Raw genomic sequence first — 19698 nt, forward strand, 5'->3', positions numbered from 1 at the left:
CAATATTTCTGACAGAAACAAAGTGCAAAAAAAAAAAAAAACAAGACCCGTGGGAAAGAATCGAGGCATCACAGGAACAACCTGAAGAGGTGTCAGTGTGAAATATATTTTCTGTCGGTGAAAAGATCTTTGGGGTAGGCAGCAGGCTACATGATGTGATATGTGATATATGACATGATGCTATGATAGGTTATATATAGAGGTTATATGCCTGAATCCCAGTGGAGACTCAGCTTGATTTGAGCACAGCATCACATCATGGCTTAGACCAGTATTAACAGTTGAAATACAATGGTTCACTATTTTACTCAGAAATTCCCCAATTTCAATTAATTACAATTTCCTGTTATTTTGATTTTGCTCATTTTAGCTTTTACTATGTATCAATAGCCTGAAAAATAAGGGTTGGTACATTTCTTAGTAGCTTATATTTGAAAAATGATAAATGAAAAATAATGCACTTATACTGTAGACCATATCCTGCTTTCCAGTGGTTATCATCACAGAGAGCTGCTGCAGACCCTCACAATCCTCAGAGGTCACTTAAAATCAGAGCTTCACATGTCGAACAATTCTGTATCATAATCAGCATCTTTGGCTGTATTCGAAACTGCCTGGTTGTAATGTAGTAGACTATGTCTTTTGGGGCAGTGGCCCCTAGGCTGTGGAATGCGCTCCCACCCGATCTGAGATCAGCCCAGTCTGTTGTTAGTTTCAAGGGTCAATTAAAAACACATCTATACAGACAAGCCTTTAATTGTTAGGAGTTTTTTCCCCCCCACTGCCGATTTACCACTGTACATTGTACATATCTAAAATGTTTAAGTTCCAAATGTGTTTTATAGTGTTTGTGTGATTGAAAGTCTTTTTTACATAATGTGAAGCACTCTGTGTAGGCGTACTATGATGGGTGCTATATAAATAACGTTTTACTTACTTACTATATACATTTTTCAAAAATAATACATCCACAGATCGTTTAGAGCAGTGGTTCTCAACGTGGGGTCCGGGGACCCCCAGGGGTCCTTGAGAGGGTTGAAGAGGGTGCCCAACTTTTTCTTGAAATTTTACCAATTTTTGAATTGTTTTAACTTATTTTTCTTTGAGAATATATATATATTAGATTTTTTTTAACTTATTTTTTTGAGAATTTTACCACTTTTTCTAGGTTTTTTTAAAAAACTTTTTTATTTTATTTTATTTTTTAGAAATTTTACCCTTTTTGTTTGTTTGTTTTCATAAACTTTTTTTTTTTTTTTGAGAATTTTACCACTTCTTCCTAGAAAAGGTTTTTGGAGAAATCGTACCACTTTTTTCCAGAAATTTCTCCACAATATTTCCAAAAATCCACACCATTGGCCCTAATTTGAATGTAGAAAACTTTATCCAGTCTCGGAACAAATGGTGTTTGCTTCAAAATTTTGTCTAATGGGGGTCCGTGGTCTAATTTGTGTCAATTTAGGGGTCCTTGATGTGAAAAAGTTTGAGAACCACTGGTCTAGAGGAAGAAGAAGATAAATTTTACAGAATTTTAAAAAATAGAAAATAAATAATTGTTTTATAATAAAAAATATTATAATATAATATGTATTTATAAATATGTAAATATTTACATCTGGTTACGTTGGCAACGTCGACATGAAATTATCTCTACACCAACAGCATCAGTACGAGGCAGAGCTCAGGGGGGCCAGAATGCGATAGCTCTGTGGAGAAATGACATTGTGCTAATGCTAACTATATTTAGTTTATTAAAAAGTTGTCACTTTACATCACAGACTGTGTAAAGTGTGGAACTTAAATCCATTCAGGAAGTTCCACTACAGGTGGTCCATGTAACCCTGTCTGTATGATGGACTATCTCAGCTTCCACCGCAGCCATGAGTCATTTCAGTGGTCAGTGATAATGGTAATTTCCCAGCGAGCAGCTATGAAACCCAAGAAGAATAATTCCATCACATTCACTAATAACATCTCTGCTCTGAATGAGACCACTCTGCTAAATTGGGTTGAGACAAGATGGCGTCACTTTCACCAGAGCCAATTCAGGACACAAGGAGAAAGTCACATTTTATTTACTATCATAAAACACAATGTATTGTGAAAACAAAAGCTGTAACACACAACTGGGCAGCAAATAGGTACATGTTAGATTGTGGTGTGTGCTGAAATCAGTCTTTCCAGTGGTCCGCTTCATTTATGTAAGGATTTTATATGGTATCATTGGTACAGTAGCTGAGAGCATGGTTTCATGAAGAAACCCAGTCCAACAGCCACACAGTCCAAACTGAAATATGCACACACACACACACACTGTCCTCCTAGACTTCAGTGCGCAGGTTGGGGTATCTCTTCAGCAGGGTGGTGGCTTGTTTCGGGTGCAGACGTCCTCCCTGCATGCTGGTCTGATCTGATTTATTCTTCATTGCAGCCTGTTAAAGAGGAAGATGATTTGTTACCAGAGTTTTTTTCAGTGAGTTGATGTCTTTATTAAACCATAATCTGCACATCAGGAGCAAAAAAGAGCAGCGTTGTTCACACTCTTGAGCTCAGACATGAGAAATGAGCTTTGTCAGCATTGTAGTATACTACTGTAACTCACAACTAGTTTCACTGCTGTCTCAAATAAGTGAGAGAAAAAAAACACATTCAAACATAAAATGATGAGTGAGTACAAGATACATTTAGTGAGCTCAGTACAAGGAACAAGGAAACGATGCTGAGGCTGGTGAGTCAGCAGAAATACTGAGTCCTGACACGTTGACAATCCACAGCAGCTCAGCTCTGCTGCTCTGAGCTGAGCTTTAACAACACTGCCAGGTTTCAACTTTTGTCCTGCTCTTCACTGAAATGTCACAGTAGAATGAGATATGTTGCAGGCTGTTGTACGTAACGAGGCTGTGAAGGGTTTTCTCTTTGGGTTACTTTCTAATTGACTTGTATTGGAGGAATTAGACTAGACTTCACCGTCCTTGACTTAATTAGTCCCGACCAAGATTAGACCAAACATGTTTGTTAATTAAGTTGAAGTTTACTGAATATTTTAGAAACTAACATGGACATTTTATCTCAGAATTTAAATCTAAAAATAGAATTCCCTTTCAACATGTCAGCCAGAAAGCTAATTTTACAGTCTTGGAAATCTGAAAGTGCTCCTACACAGGGTTCCTACAGCTTAAGCCAAGTTAAATTTAAGACTTTTTAAGACTTTTTTAAAGCCACTTGAAATGAAATTTAAGACCGACTTCATAATAAACACAAATGCAGAAAAAAGAAAAAAAACACCACATCAATTACATAGGGTTAGGGACCCCACTTTCCTATGTGATCCAAGGTAAAGTGACTGCTACATGAACATGGGATTGTGTCTCTTTCCAGCTGTCCTTTCAAAATAAATGCATAAAAAGTCTGGGAAAAAAAAAACACTGACTCTGGAGCTGGTGGCGGTGAGAAATTTAGCATTGACGGCCGCCACTAACCTCTCTATGTCGGAATGTTACCAATTATTTTGAGATTTGAGACTAATTACAACCATAAAATACCACTTACCAAGTGTTAACATTTTTAAGACTTTTGAAAAATTGATTTAAGACATTTTAATGCCAATTAAGGCCTTATTGTTAGATTAATGAATCCAATGCCTTTTAAGACTTTTTAAGGATCCGTAAGAACCCTGCTACATTTGAAATGTGGTTGAGAGAACTGGGAAATGTATTACACTTGGAGAAAATCAGGTATATTATATCTGCCAAACAGGAAATATTTTTTAAAGTCTGGCAACCTTTTCTCGATTTAATGTCTAAAAACTGAATTAGTGCTATTCTGCTGTTGTGCCATTTATTGTATACTCCTGTTTGTCTCATGTCAGAAGAAACTCTGTCAAAAAAACCTGTACTGTTCTGTTTAGCACCACCATCTCTTGTTAATATGTATCTATTTTTCTGTTAAAAAAGCAATAAAAATAAATACACAAAAAAAATCTAAAAATAGAAGACAAATGAACACGGGACAATCGTTAATTAATCTTAATTATGAACACTTCTTAAATCCTCGACCCTTGTCATGCCACCACAGTATCTGACAGTTCAGCACTCTAGAAGTTTATCCTGTAGGATTTCATTTAGAGGTGCTGCTGCCTCTATTAATAAACAAATACATAAAACCTGAATGAAACGAAAAACCAGCTGCTTTTCTGTGCTTTAAAGGGATACGCCAACATTTTTTTTTCGTGTCTTGCCTCACTCCCAAGTCCATGACCAGCAGATAGACACCATCCTTTCCACTGTGCGTGCAGTAACAAGGGAGATACGGGCAGAGCTGGCGCACCACTAATTAGCTTAGCTCAAATGCTGGAAGTGTATAGGTAGTGTTAGCCTGCCTCCTACCCGAGCCGAAATCAGCAGTCAGAAGCTGATTTCATTTTAGCTCTAAACTCTGTAAATATATCACTTTATCCAAATTTCAAACATTTTTAGACGAGAAAGTAGCCGTTTAGATCAGCAGTGTGTTGTTAATTTGTCTAAATACCAGCTGTTCACAATTTTGTTTGGACGAATTCTGCGCTACTCAAGCTAGCCGTTGTGACCACCGCACTTCCGGTTACTTTCACAAAATAAAACACCCGTTGCCCTTTACATACAGAAAACCATGACGATAGAATTTGTGCTTTTACTTTGAAATAGGAAGCTAACCTACCCTCGATGTAGCTTGAACCAAAATAAACCGTCTTTGCTTGAACCCTCCGGTTTGACTGATCTCGTCCCGTTACCGGCATTTGACCGCTCAAGATGCCTTACCGGAGAGTTTTGTCAGCTCTGAGACGAAGATCGGCCCGCCGGTTTCCGTTTAGAGTTGCTGAAGAGTTTCTCTGATGACTTTAGGTGGAGGCAGGCTAACACTACCTATGCACTTCCAGCGTTTGAGCTAAGCTAATTAGCAGTGCACCAGCTCTGCCCGTATCTCCCTTGTTACTGCACGCACAGTGGAAAGGATGGTGTCTATCTGCTGGTCATGGAGTGAGGCAAGACACGAAAACATTTTTTTGGCGTATCCCTTTGCTGAAAAACTTGACATGTGTATTGTTGGTCAGACAAAGCAAGATGTTTAATGACGTCACCTTGGCCTTGCGGAGGTAATGATGAGCATTTTCTACCAAACAATTACTACACAACAACAAACTAAATAATGGGTAGATGAATTTGGGGACGTGTTGACATGCTGCTGTGTGTGGAGGGGGAAACAGCACACAGCTGTGGGTGAGAGGGGAAGAGGTGATGTTGTTGTGGCTCCTCCCAGGAAACAGCCGGGACTCTGTTGTATGTTAGTTAATGACATTCTATACAGTCTGCTGCACAGTCAGCTCCACTGTCAACACACAGGGATGTTTATCATACGGAGCGTCGTCTGTCATCACCAACAGAAATAACTCACTGAGATACAACAAACAGTTGCCTTATTCTCATACACTGTGCAGATGTAAGAAAACGGACAGACTGACCCTAAATGGAGGCATTTTGCCCCTAAAATTTGAGTCGGTATAAGTAAATATTTCATCTACCTGTCTGCAACCAGTAAATTTGCCTCTTTTTTCCCCCCAACACTGGTGAAACATGGAAGAGGCAACTCAAAGAATCTGGTATCTGTCATTACAGGTGTCAGGCCAATGTGTGCGAGGATCATTAATGAAAAGGAAATGTGAATATTTGCTCTGCAAGTCGATTTAAGCCCCTACATTTTCTGCTTGTGCTCATAACATTTTAAGTTAAAGGGCCACTGTGCTCCTAGTAAAAGAAAAAGTTACTGTGTGTTCACACCAAAAGCAACTAAATTGCCTGTGGTCGCTCATCGTGCCGCCTGCCAGCTCTAGCAGGCCGTTGCACCAAGCGACCAAAGGGGCGGGACTTTCAAGCTGCGCTGCAGATGTGTCCATTCAGGCTCTCTCAATATCTCCCGCTGTGAGAATCCCAGTCCGCAATTGGCTGTCGCCGCGGTTGCGCCGCTGCTCATTTGCGTAAAGTTGAGCCTCTCTCAACTTTCGTCGCTCACCGCCTCAGGTCGCTCATCGTCACCAGCATACATTGAAAATGAATGGCAATGGGACACTAATGCACTAATGAAGGGACACTTCCTGTGAACATGTCATTTTCTAATCTGCATTCAAAAAGGCCGGCCACCTGTGGGCCTGTGTGAACGTACCTGAGCCTTCTCCACACAGCTGTAGAAAGCCTTCGTCTCCCTGGAACACAGACTGTCCACAAAGTTTTTCTGCTTCCAGCAGGCCATCAGGACGGACATCTCTGTGACACAGGTGGCCTCTGTGGACACAAAGCTTCAGGTTTACTCCAACTTGATTGGTGGAAAGACCCCAAGGTATCACAAGCCACTAAACCGCTCACCAACTTAAAGGGATATTTCAACATTTTGTCAAATTCCTCTATTGGGATAATTCCTATAGTCTTAGGAGTATTGTAGGTTAAATACCTTAAATTGTCGGTGCAAACAGTTTTTAGATCGGTGGGGCAGAGACGTGAGCTCTGCACGATGCGTGGTATTTCCGCTTTCTCCCTCATCAAACTCATCAAATACACAATCCAACAACTCCAAAACGCTCTTGTGGACAAGTTGTGACCTGCACATTCACAACGCCATGAGATAATAATGTAATATTACGAGACAGAGTTTTTTTCACTACATTCCACACACGGGTGCTGGGCGGAGTGACTTCAAAAGCGCAAGTTCATATGTCATAATGTTACATAATTATACAATTCATGCAAGTCACAACTTGTCCACCAGAGTGTTATGGAGTTGTTGGGATTGTGTATTTAGTGTGATGAGGAAAACGTGGAAATACCGCGAGCCTCCGTTGTGTTAGCTGCCGATCTAAAAATTGCTTGCACCGACAAAGACTATAGGGATTATATTATTTGCAAAAATGTTGAACTATCCCTTTAATATCGCTTACTGCATTCATGAACTGCCCTGTTAAAGAAAAGCTACCTCATGTTCAGTCACATGGCCAAATTTAACTAACTTACATCACATTAACTCAAGATGGTGCTAGTGATATAAATGACCTGACATTTGGACGCCTCACAAGACTTCCACACTAATATGGTTTAATTTTAAAACACAAGGCTTTTACTATAGCTACACTTGGCCTCCACACCACTCTTTTCAGCCCCTAAAATGGAGATGTGGAAACAGTGACGGCCCAGTTTTACTTTGAGAACTCCAGCTAGATGTTGAGAGACTTGGAAACAATGACAGTCACAGGCTTCCTGATTGGGTCTTATCAGCCATGATTACCACCAGACAGTGGTGAACATAACATGAACTAAACCATCAACTTGTTTAATCATCTGGACAATAATCACTTGGCTGAATGTGAGGAGTGATCCTTCATGAATTGTAATTGAGGTAAAAAATAAAATAAATAAAAATCCTCTATAAATCAATAATTATAGGACAATATTGGTCAGAAAGTTCATCCTCAACCATTCAGGTTTGTGTTGTTAAAAGAAAACTTAACCCACATAATACTGGATCACCTTCCTGTAAGATCAGTCAAAGGAAATGAGGTTGCTATAGTGCCAGGCATCTGAAACCAGGAAATGGGCAAATCCTGTTTATAACCGCCCACCCCACCAAGCTCTCTATTGGCTGTGTACATGAAATCCACCCCATCTCATTCCTTTGTTTAACCTGCCACACCAACACAAGCACGCTAAGGCAGCTTGTATGGTTTAGTTCTCCCTCTGGGCTGAGCCTGTGTACATGATATAGCACCGTAGTGTAGCTAGCTGCTGTGAGAATGAAACAAACTCCTCCTTCATGAAATCACATGGAGCCGAGCTACGTTGAGATGAACACAAGGCGATCCGTCATGTGTGCACATTAAACATTGTGATGTGGACTGGTTTGACATGGACAGATCTATGTCTCACAATGTCTTTTCTGTCGCCCACAGCAGTTTGGTTCTTAGCTGTCATAGATTGGACTGTGACTATGAATTCTGGGTATAATGAAATGGCTGACTGGGGAGCTACATCCACCAGCTGTGCTATCACTACTCCAGGAGAAGATATTAATCTTTTAGGAGAGTTCAACAGTAACCAGAAAAGATTGAAACAGTAAAGAAAAATGGCTGCAGTCTCTATAAGCTCTGTCCTCCATCAATGCTGTAATTATGAGTCACGTCTTCCTGTTGTTTCTCTTGTTGTGTTGCCACTGGTCAGCACAGGTGTAAATAATTGTTATGATGGAAACTTTGGCCCTAAGTCTAGGTTAAAGGGATAGTTCATCATTTTGGCAAATTCACCTATTGCCATAATCTCTATAGCAATAAGAGTATAGGTTCATTACCATTAATTATCGGTACATGTCGTTTTGAAATCTGCAATCCAATGATGCCAAAATGCTCCCGTGGACAAGTTGTGTCCTGCACATTCGCCACACTATAAAATAATCATGTAGGCCTATAATTATCTAACATTACGATGCATGAAGCATAAGCTGAACTACCTGTGCTTTTGAAATCACTCCACCCAGCAACCATGTTTGTAATGTAGTTCCATCTGTTGCCTCAAAAACACCTCTCTCTCATAATGTTACATGTTTATCTCATAGCATGGTGAATGTGCAGGTCACTACTTGTCCACAGGAGTGTTTTGGAGTTGTTGGATTGTGTATTTGATGAGTTTGATGAGGCAAAGGCGGAAATACCACGCATCATGCAGAGCTCACGTCTCTGCCCCGCCGATCTAAAAACAGTTTGCACAGTTTTGGAGTTGTTGGATTGTTGTGTATTTGGTGAGTTTTGAGGGACAGGGGACCTGTACCATTCACCTCCATTGTGTTCACTAAGCAGCTCACGTCTCTGCCCCGCTGATCCCAAAACAAGATACACTGATAATCAAAAGTAATGAACCTACCCCTATGACTATAGAGATTATGGCGATAGGCGAATTTGCACAGATGTTTAGACTATCCCTTTAACCTGAGGGTAAAGTGACAGTTTTTTTTTGGCTAGTAGGTCTAGCCTATATTTGATTAGACTGGTGACATTCCTACAAACAGCCGGGGTCTCTGAGTACACTGGTCTGCCCCTCGTTGCCTTCCTACCTCCTTTCTTCAGTTTGCGGTTGGCTACGGCGTCTTTGAGAGCCAGAACCCTGTTGGGTTTCAGCACCGGTCTGCCGTCCTGTTTGCTGAGCAGCCTGCTGACCTTCTCCTGGAACACGACGCCTCCCTGCGCCGCCATGTCGCCTCCTGCACCGTCACCCGCTCCTCACGACGTGTGTCTGAGCTCGGCCTCGGCCTCGGCGGCCAGCGGAGCGGAGGGAAGAGCTGGGAATGGGAGCGACCAGAGAGGAAGAAACCGACAGTCGTCACTTGGAAACCTCGCTCCTTCACCGAGCTCCTCAGGACAGCGCCATGTTTCGCCGCAAAACGCAATGTGCTGTCGTAAAACCAACTTTTTTTTTTTTTTTTTAAACTTTATTAACATTTATGTACAGAACAATACTGTTGTGCCAGGGGGGTAAATATATATATATATATATATATATATATATATATGAAGAGTTCATTTGCAAAAGCAGATAACTCTGCAGCAGAATCTTCATTTCTTTTTTTCTTTTTACATAAGGTGATATCAGTCAAACCAAAGTTGAGTGACTTTGAGATGTAACAAAACAGACATAGGCTATCTCAAAAAAATAAAGTTTTATTGAAAACAACACTATGCAAAGAATAATTACAAAGCCTCAGCTCATTTTTTTCAAAATGGCACATCTGCTTTTGCAAATGAACTCTTCATATATATATATATATATATATATATATATATATATATATATATATATATATATATATATATATACAAAGAGTTTATGCTTACCATGTATATAAAAAAAACGTATACCTATATACTTCAAAAAAATTGAAGTAAAGAAGATCATATTAAATAAATAAATACTAATCTAAAATAAAATTGGTTTTTAACGCTTTTGGTAGGCCTATTTCAAGTCCTTTGGTGTCGGTGCCATACTGAAAAAGCTCTTTCAAAAAAAGTGCAAAGTTTTTTTTTCCGTCAGTCCATTTTCTTTTGTGTATGTGAAATTTTCCTAAAAGAAAAACAAGTTGTACAAAAAAATTTAATCATTATCCAATTGGTTATCATCAAAATAAAGAAAAATGTCCTTTTCATGTAGATGTATTGGATGACCAGTTTTTCTTTCAAGAAAGTTTTGTACATTCAACCAAAAGATTTGAGAATATAAACAATGAAAAAATTAATGTACAATGGATTCGTAAAACCAACATGCAGGCTGCTTCCTCCAGCCACTGCTGCGTTCAGGTGCTGTCGTAATCCTCAGGCCCAGTTAAGTGCAGTTCATGGGAAATCGATATTGGAACATGCTACGCCTGCACCACTGCTATTGTTGTGAACTTGTGATCAACAATTATATTCAGAAATATATTTGGATATATATTTGTAGGTTTATATAGACATATAAAAAAATATATACTATCCTTACATAGCCTACTTAGTTCCCATAAATTCCCAAATCTCTTCTGATGATGATTATGGCTTACATTTATTGAAGACTTAAAATTCAGTATCTAAAAAGAAATTGAATATCACAAAAGACCAATTTAAAAACAACAACATTTTTTTTTCATATGGAAATGTTGGCCTTCTGAAAATGTCCATCTGTATGCACGCAACACTTGCTTGGATCTATTTGACTTGAACTAGCTACTGGAAATGGACTTATGATTGATTGAGATGCACCATTTCATTTGAATATGGGGCTAGCCAACAGCACAGGGCAAACATGTATTCCTTAGCTCATGCCTTTGCAGGCTGAGAGTTTGTTTTAACAGACATTCATCAATTTGACATAAAGCACATGTCGACAAGGAATGTAAAATGAACAGATTGCTGTTCAGAAGTAATTAAAATAAATACAAAAAATAGAAGATATATTTTAAAAATCAAGCCAAAAGGAAAGAGTGTGATTTTGAAGGAAGGAAGCTGTCATATATTTCATATCCCTCCACATTGTTGGTATGTGTTATCAGTGACAGTGATAAAGAAGGTTTCCCTTGATCCTCTGCGTTCTTCTGGCTCTTGGCCTATGGCTACATGACATTCAAGGAGAATGCAGGGCAAGCCGTAACATCAGCCTCTGTCTGAGGGCATGTTCAGCACGGCTGCAGCGTCAGCGTGTATTAGAGTTGGTGCCATGTTAAATGAGTTCAGGCTCACCTTTATAACACCAGCCCTCACAGGATACAACACACCCACACTCCGCACACACACCGTGGTGATCACATTTCTGTTGTTTCCAGTTGAGACAGATATGTAGGCTAAAGTCACAACACCTCTCTGCTCCAATATGTAAATCAGCAGCTCCCAACTTGTGACCATTTCAAACTATTTATGATGGAGTAGACTGAAATTAAATGATTCTTGTTTCAGTAAGAAGGCAGTATTGACAGTCTCCAGTGGTGTGCACACACTGATGGGATAGGGTATAATAGAAACAAGGCTCTTCCATGCAGTATTAATTAACAGCCAATATTCTTCATTGGACATTCTTATTGGTTTATTGAACAGCTTCTGAAACAACTCAGGGATTTGTTGGCCTCACAGTCCAATCAGCTTGTTTATTTCCATCCAGCAGTTATACAGCAGCAAGATCATTCATCTGGAATGTGTCTTTGTGTCAGTGATAGTGTCAACGGATGAATGTGTCTTTCTGTCTACTGAGGGACAATAGCTGCTCTTCAGCTGCCAAATGTTAGCCTACCTGCTCTCTGACTGTTTGCTGCTGACCATTTAGTGGACAGCAGGTTGGGCAACGGTGAGCGTATAACTCCCTACACAGCTTTGTAAAGATTCAGATTCAGCTTATGATTTTCTGTATGATCACTGGATTTGCTTGCTTTACATGTCCTCTGAGAAAGTGTATATTTTTTCAATTGGAAACAGTTTGCGTTCAACCTTCTGTCCTTTCGAGAGATTCCAGGTGGCACATTCCTGCCGCTGCTCTGTGTCTCTGCACGTTCTTCACCTGGAGGAAATCTGTTGTACAGTACACAGCTGTCTGTGCACCGGCGGAAAATGTGGGCTTGATTCTGTGCCAGGATCAGCTCATCCACAGTGATTTGACACCTCTGTCCTAGATTCACATCCAGGCTCTAGGACAGGTAGAAATGAAGATCATGTCATTCTTTTAATTTAAAAATAAATAATTTTATTCATATGACTCAAAAAAAAAAACACGAGACAAGTGAAGTAATGATATTTACAGCATTTATGCAGTTAATTATTTGCATATATGTTGATACGGGCGAAAACTCAACAAACCTTACAGAAATGTCCGACCCCATGCCAGATTGGGGCACAATAAGCGTTTAAATTTTAAAACTTTGAAAATTCCTACCAAACCAACGGTATATGCTACAGTTTTGCAACTTTCACCAAAATGTAGCCTCAATACTGCTGAAACTTTTGTTCACTTAAACTCATTACAAATTATGAAGTCCATCACTCTGTTTTTTTTCAATAACTATAAAACTTATTAAACCCATCTCCTCCCACAATTTTTACTCAATTGTCAGATGAAGAGCATCTCCAGACCGTCCTCCACAAAACTTGTTTCTTAGATTTTTGATTTATCAAAGATTCAACCTACAGTGCATGGAAACGTTTGACTGTAAATGTAGCCGATGTCGATCTGGCCCTCTGCGTTGTGTTTCTCACGGCCTGCCCTAGGTGGGGTTCGATCCCACGACCTCCCACACCGGAGGCGACGATGCTAACCTCTTCGCCAAGAGGTTGACAACCACTTGGCAGGTTGGTTAGCACGTCTTTTATGGGTGGAGTGAGTGCACATCCGTTACATAAACAGTACTGTAAACATATAGCCTACTATCCAATTCTTGCTAAATTTTTATTTTATTTTTTATTTATTATTTTATGCAGGGACAGCACACAATTAAAGTAATTGTACCAGAGTTAGCTGACAGCTAATTTACGACATGACAATAGACATGACAACAGACAGACATGACAACAGACAGGACAACAGACATGACAACAGACAGGACAGGCAGACAGAAGAAACAACGACCATCAGTACACACATAACATAAAATTCCATCAATGTGATCAGAGTACAGGCCCGTCAATCATAGGTGGTTACACTTTTGTGTTTCTTTTAGCCAGAGCTTTAGGCTGGACTTAAATTTTACTAGGCTTCCTGAGTCTCTTATTGTATGTGTGTTGGTATAGAGTTCCACCTCCCTATTACTTTAATAGAGAAACATACATACAATTTCAATCTTCCTGAAAAAAAAATAGAGAATATTTTGGAGTCATGGTTGATGAAGTTTGGTAAATATCAGAATTTTATCTCAAAAACTGAATTTTCTAGAACATTTTTAAATTCTACTCTCATGGGAACAACTGCAGTCAATCTAAGAGTGGCATTTTTAAACATCACATTTTCTCTTATGAAGAACAACACTTATCATTTAAAACAAATCACCAACATTTCCATGCTGTCTAGATGCAATTTATTTATTATCAGATTTTTGTTTAGATTTCAGAATTTCTGACATTTTGACAATTTTTGAAATCTGCCGACACCTGCAGCCTGGCTTTGACTCCCTGAGTCTATTCGAGAAGACACATGTTGTCGTCAGGATTTCAGTTCCGTTTTCTCTCTTGTCACTTCCTGTTTTATTTTGAAGTCCACGTCTTACCCCTGTCTTCCTGTCAAGTTTCCCCCATGTGTGATGATTACATGCCTTTGTCCTTTGTGTTTCACCTGTGTGTCATTACCTCCCTGTGTAGCCTTGTATAAACCATGCTCCTCATCCCTTCTGTGCCAGATCGTCTTGTCCCATGTCAACGTTCCAGCACTGTGTGAGTTTCCCAGTGTTGGACTTGATTCTGTTCCTTCTTGTCTGCCTTTGACCCTTTTTTTGTGAATATACGGACTGTGATTAAGCAATACCCATGTGTCGCTCTGCATTCCTGTGTCCTCCGTCCCTGGTGATCATGACATCTACAAGTTCAAATATAGGCCTACCTGACTCTTCTGCATCTTTAAAAACAGCCACATTACCTCTCTATAAATCATTTAATCAGTATTTGAAATGCTACAGTGAAGATGCGGGAGGCACGGTCATACAGTTCCTTAAAGGGATAGTTCAACATTTTTGAAAATTGGCCCATCGCCATGATCCCCCTAGTAATAGCAGTAGGTTCGTTACCTTTAATTGTTGGTCCAAGCTGCTTTTAGATCGGGGGAGAAGAATACCGAGCGGCGCAGCTACACTACGGAGGCTAATGGAATTTCTTGGTTTTGCTCATCAAACTCAGCAAATACACAACCAAAAAACTCAAAAACGCTGTGGTGGACAAGTTGTGACCTGCACATTTACCACGCTATGAGATAATAGCGGAAAGTTAAGAGAAGTGAAGCAAATACTCGGAACTACTTTCTTCAGTGAACCACTGGTCGGAAGGACACAGTGTGCGCACCTCAGCCAGTGCCGTAGTATACGGACGTATCTGCAGTAAACAGGCGCTTTTGAAATCACTCCGCCGAGCAGCCGTCTAGAGTGTAAAGTCCGACTTTGCCTCTAAAACAACTCCATCTCGCAACTTTCCGCTATTATCTCATAGCGTGGTGAATGTGCAGGTCACAACTTGTCCACCACAGCGTTTTTGAGTTTTTTGGTTGTGTATTTGCTGAGTTTGATGAGCAAAACCAAGAAATTCCATTAGCCTCCGTAGTGTAGCTGCGCCGCTCGGTATTCTTCTCCCCCGATCTAAAAGCAGCTTGGACCAACAATTAAAGGTAACGAACCTACTGCTATTACTAGGGGGATCATGGCGATGGGCCAATTTTCAAAAATGTTGAACTATCCCTTTAAACGTTACATCCATATGAATCAACAAAATATGTTCCTTTATTCAAAATGTAAATTATTCTTGTTTTTAACTCAAAATTATTAATTGTTAATTTAAATGAACTTAAACAGTGTAACTGACTCTGATGGCAGCTACACAATATTTTAAATTAGTCAAGCCCAGGATATTGAATACAAGGGTGAATAATCTAATAGAAATAATAAATCTAGCAAAATCTATCATCAGTGACCTGACCCCAGTGGGGAGGCAGACTAAACGATAAAGACCCTTTTTCACTCACTGGGGTGTCCCAGTGCCCCTACTGTAGGCTACTTGCATGCAAAAAGTGGGGTGAGGTCTTCACCAAAATGCTTATAGCCACCCCACCTTACAGCCCCCCGCGGCACTAAAAAAGAAGAAAGAAAATTAAGTTGACAACAATCCAACTAAAGCAGTAAAACCAATAGGAGCAAGCTTTAGCTGCATGTCAATCCCTCTCTCTCTGCCTACCCATTTCCTGTCTCTCGATTGTAGACCTAGCCTACAATCAATTAAAGGCAAAAGCCCCCCCCCCCCAATTTATTTATATAAATAAATACATTTATTTATATATATAAATAAATAAAAATAAATAAAGAGAGACGGACTGGCGATCGTTGCGTAAGGGAGGACTTTTCCCTGGGTTGCATTCAAGACGTTCAATGACGACATGTTTTTTGTTTTTTTTATGACGACGTGTTTAAGTCCAGGGGTGCAGATCCGATGTCAGGATTGGGGGGGGACACAAAAGTGATTTTTTTTTTTTTTGCCCGTATGCAGCTCATAACATGCGACCATAAATCACAACTTGGTAGAGGCTCATCATATCATTCAAAAAGAACTGCACAGAGAATCATTTATTGTGCTTACCTTTCTTGTTTACGGTATTTGTCCAAAACAGCCAACAGCGCGTATCACTAGTAAATTATCATTTTAAGGGTCTCAGACATATAATATCTACTCACGTTCTTATCTTTCACCTCCCTCCGACCTTCCCAGATCCCCAGTTCTTCTCCCCATCTCCCTTTTCTCCCAGTGTATACTACTTTAGGGGAGAGTGGGGTCAAGTGTAACACTTTTGACTATTTTCTGAATTTCTCTGGGACTGATTCAACTAGATAAGTCATTTTTTGCTATGTTGTAGTTACACAAGTCTACTACTGTCTCATAAATTTATTCAGCCCCATATATTACACAAAGAGTACAATGTTGATTTATTTCAGAGAAGTCAAATGTTACTGTTGAGCCGCAGGGTGGGGTCAAGTGTAACACCATGGAGGGTCATGTGTAACACACTACAAAACAACCACAAATAAAAAAATAACTAAAGTTTTTTACAGAAAGTATTAATTCAAAACATTTTCTTATCTTAAGTGATCATATTAGCTCATGTAAATTTGATAATAGAACGGTGAAATGAATTGTAGCTAGTGAGTTCGAAAGCTAGCAATGAATTCTAGCTAACGTTAGCAGTGAAGCCCATGTTGTTGTCCCTGAGGTAGCCTAAACCTCTGCTAGTTACTCCATAGAGTATCTAAGTATGTAGTAACACATTGAGTAGGTTTGCTTCATTAAAAACAAGTAAAAACTGCATTGTGATGCAAATTGTCATTGCTGAAAACAGGGTTGTCAAGGTGTTACACTTGACCCCACCCTTGTCAGCTAGCATAAACCCCAATGTGCTAGCTAGTAGAAGGCAATGAATCAGGTGGCACTCATTTAGGCTGTTAGCTAAGACATCAGGCATCAAAATGATATAACTTGAGGTTCATTGCCTCAAGAACTCAGGACACCAGTTAAAATATACAGTGATTTTGAAAAATTACTTTCTTACCCCAAAAACAGTATTTTCCTGATAAAACCTGATGGGGATCAGAGAATGGGCTGATTTCTTCCAGGTAGGCAGAGGACCATAATGAGCATGTGCAGAGTGAATATCATGACTGTAGCTTGTTTCTGACTGGGTGAAAGTGAGGTGTTACATTTGACCCTCCGTTACACTTGACCCCCTATACATGATTCATTGATATGGATGAATATCAAAATATGAATCCTAAGATTGAGGGGGTCGTTTCTTTTAAGGCCTGCTGATGTCATCAGCGTCTGTGTAAGAAACTACCCATTCATTTGCATTGTAGTGGAGGAGACCAGAGATGGGATGTGGAGTCAAATACATTTGTCAAACTTTATGCTATTTTACACCATTTCAATCATTTCTTTTTAGATGTGAATCTAAAATGTGAAGAATGAAAGAAAGTCTGAAAATACATTTGTTAAATTTTGAATAATAGCCTATGGGGTATTTTCATTGGGGGGGACAATTCATGTTTTTCAGAAATTGGGGGGGACATGTCCCCCCCCCCCCCCCCCCCCCCCAGGATCTGCACCCATGTTTAAGTCATTAACTACGCAGAAATTATTTACTTTCACTTTCGAGGAGCCACGCGGAGGCAGCAGCAGCTGGGGCTCAACTCTGGTCCGGAGACAAGTTGAGGTGAGATTTTAACATCGCCATCTGTGTGTGTCATCTACACCAGTCTGCAGATCGCCTATACGTCAGAATCTGTATCAGCGATCCAGGGTCCGTGTACGGTCCGTGTACGTTTCGTTAGTTTGATTTTTCCTTTAAACCGAACTGTCAGAAAACGAAAGTCAGCTGGTAATTTGGTTTTCCGTTTCAAACAAAAAAACAAAAAAACAAAATTCAGGCTGGTTTTTTGTTTTTTTGTTTTTTTGTTTTTAAAACGAAAAAACGAGGAAACCAAAATCAAATTACGGTAAAATTTTGATTGTCTTTTTGTTTTTGATCTTAAACAACACATTAACGCCGATGACAGACCGGAAGTGTCGGAACTTCAAAATAAAAGCCCAGTGAATTGCGTTATAGCCACAGACTGTAGATGGACGGAGGTACGTTTTATCATTCTGTTTTCTGGGAATAATTGACATAAGGAGAAACCAGATACAAGCCGTTTTTTCGTTTTGGAAAAAAAAACGGAAATCAAAATTTCAGTTCGTTTTCTCGTTTTTGGTTCTTATTTAACAAAACGAATTTACCACTCAATATTTTGTTTCCGTGGGTGGGCGGGTCCTCTGATTGGCTGATGTGCTTCCTTGCCCTGTGCCCTTCAAAATAAAAGTTCCTCAATTTGATAATGTCGACAAAAATATTACTGTAGGCTAGTAGGCTACAGACACTAGCAGACATGGACCCCATCACCCACAGTCAAGACTGACACGGCTTCAAATAACAATAATAGTAGGCTATTCATAATGAAAATGAGAACTTATGAAGTTATGATGACTTCAGTGTAGATGTTTAGCCACAAGGTGGCGCAGTTATTACATGAAGAGTAGATCTGAGGGCTTTACTACGACGGAGGCTCACAACATATCGTGTGTATTATGAAAGCGAGGGGTGTGCCTATAGGCTATAGGCTAGTGAGTACAGTGACAAAGACTGTACAGTAACTTCATTCAATATACAGTAGATACTACTTCAAAGTGGCCATTTCACTCGCGGGGAGCGAGATTCACGCAACGCGTGAAATGTGAGTGACAAAGTGATCACCCATGAGAGCATTGACTGATAGCTCCCCTGGTAGAACAGCTCCCTCAGTAAGCTGAATCATCCACTAGTGTGGGTTCGAATCTCAGTTTAGGTTGTACCATTAATGTGTTTTCTTTTCTCATCATCATTATGATCACATAAGGCTTAAGTTTGAGCAAATAAATGAGCAAATGAGCATTAATTCCCGCCGGGCCGTGGCCCAACTTCCCTGCTTGTGTACATGTTTATAGGGATGTGAACGTGTACTTAAATATGTACACGTGTACACTGTGCATTTTCCTGGCCAGCACAGGTACCAGGAGACCAAGACCCCCTGTCATGTCGGTCCTCCACCCTTCCTGATCCGCCGCAAGTTGCAAGAGCCCCGCGGAGCCCAGTCTCTCCCTCCTCTCCCACACTTCAGCACCTGTCCTGGGCTGTCAGTCTGCAGGGACGGCGCGTGTCATAAGCCGTTGGAGACAAATACGTAGGCTACACAAGCAGGGAAGTTGGTGCCTCGGCCCGGCGGAGAATTAATGCTCATTTGCTCATTTATTTGCTCAAACTTAAGCCTTATGTGATCATAATGATGATGAGAAAAGAAAACACATTAATGGTACAACCTAAATTGAGATTCAAACCCACACTAGCGGATGATTCAGCTGACTGAGGGAGCTGTTCTACCAGGGGAGCTATCAGTCATAATGCTCTCGTGTGTGATCACTTTCTCACATTTCACGCGTTGCGTGAATCTCGCTCCCCGCGAGTGAAATGGCCACTTTGAAGTATATATTGAACGAAGTTACTGTACAGTCTTTGTCATAAGCCCTTTCGCGTTGTGCACTGACGCCCAAGGTGCCCCAATGCAATCCCCTCCGCGGCGATATGTGACGCTCAGAGCGAGTGATCAGAGAGACTGTGTTGCAGGGAGAGCGGCGCTCAGCTGGCCTCGGCTGAATGTAGCACTAGTATATGTCGGCTGTGGAACTATTCTGGTTAGAAAAAGAAGAGCGTCAGGTGCTGCACAGCGTCAGGTAGGCTATAACTTAATGCAGCTCAAAGCGACCCGGTGCCTCACAGTGACCAAGCTCAGATAAATACATTGGATCAGCAGTAGCACCGCGTGTCCTCCTGCATAAAGCCGCAATATACCGCTCCTAAAAAAATAAAAAAA

The 19698-nt window shown here is 40.3% G+C and overlaps 1 protein-coding gene across 1 annotated transcript; it reads right to left on the minus strand.

Annotated features, from left to right (window-relative positions):
- Nucleotides 1–2058: 2058 nt before the first annotated feature.
- Nucleotides 2059–9446, minus strand: chchd1 (coiled-coil-helix-coiled-coil-helix domain containing 1). Its single transcript, XM_083988086.1, has 3 exons — nt 9124–9446; nt 6196–6314; nt 2059–2432 (listed from the first exon to the last, which is right to left on the minus strand). The coding sequence occupies exons 1-3, from the start codon at nt 9260–9262 to the stop codon at nt 2322–2324; spliced, it is 369 nt and encodes a 122-aa protein (XP_083844212.1). The 5' UTR covers nt 9263–9446; the 3' UTR covers nt 2059–2321.
- Between the last annotated feature and the right edge of the window lie 10252 nt (nt 9447–19698).

Source organism: Trachurus trachurus, assembly GCF_905171665.1.
Source record: "Trachurus trachurus genome assembly, chromosome: 15".
In the NCBI taxonomy this organism is placed as follows: Eukaryota; Metazoa; Chordata; class Actinopteri; order Carangiformes; family Carangidae; genus Trachurus; species Trachurus trachurus.

Excerpts from the sequence above, each read along its gene's own strand:
- chchd1 (XM_083988086.1), bottom strand. The coding sequence starts at position 9,262 with ATGGCGGCGCAGGGAGGCGTCGTGTTCCAGGAGAAGGTCAGCAGGCTG. Across the intron at positions 6,315-9,123 it reads CCGCAAACTGAAGAAAGGAG|AGGCCACCTGTGTCACAGAG; the intron begins GTAGGAAGGCAA and ends TTGTGTCCACAG. Across the intron at positions 2,433-6,195 it reads GCTGTGTGGAGAAGGCTCAG|GCTGCAATGAAGAATAAATC; the intron begins GTACGTTCACAC and ends CCTCTTTAACAG.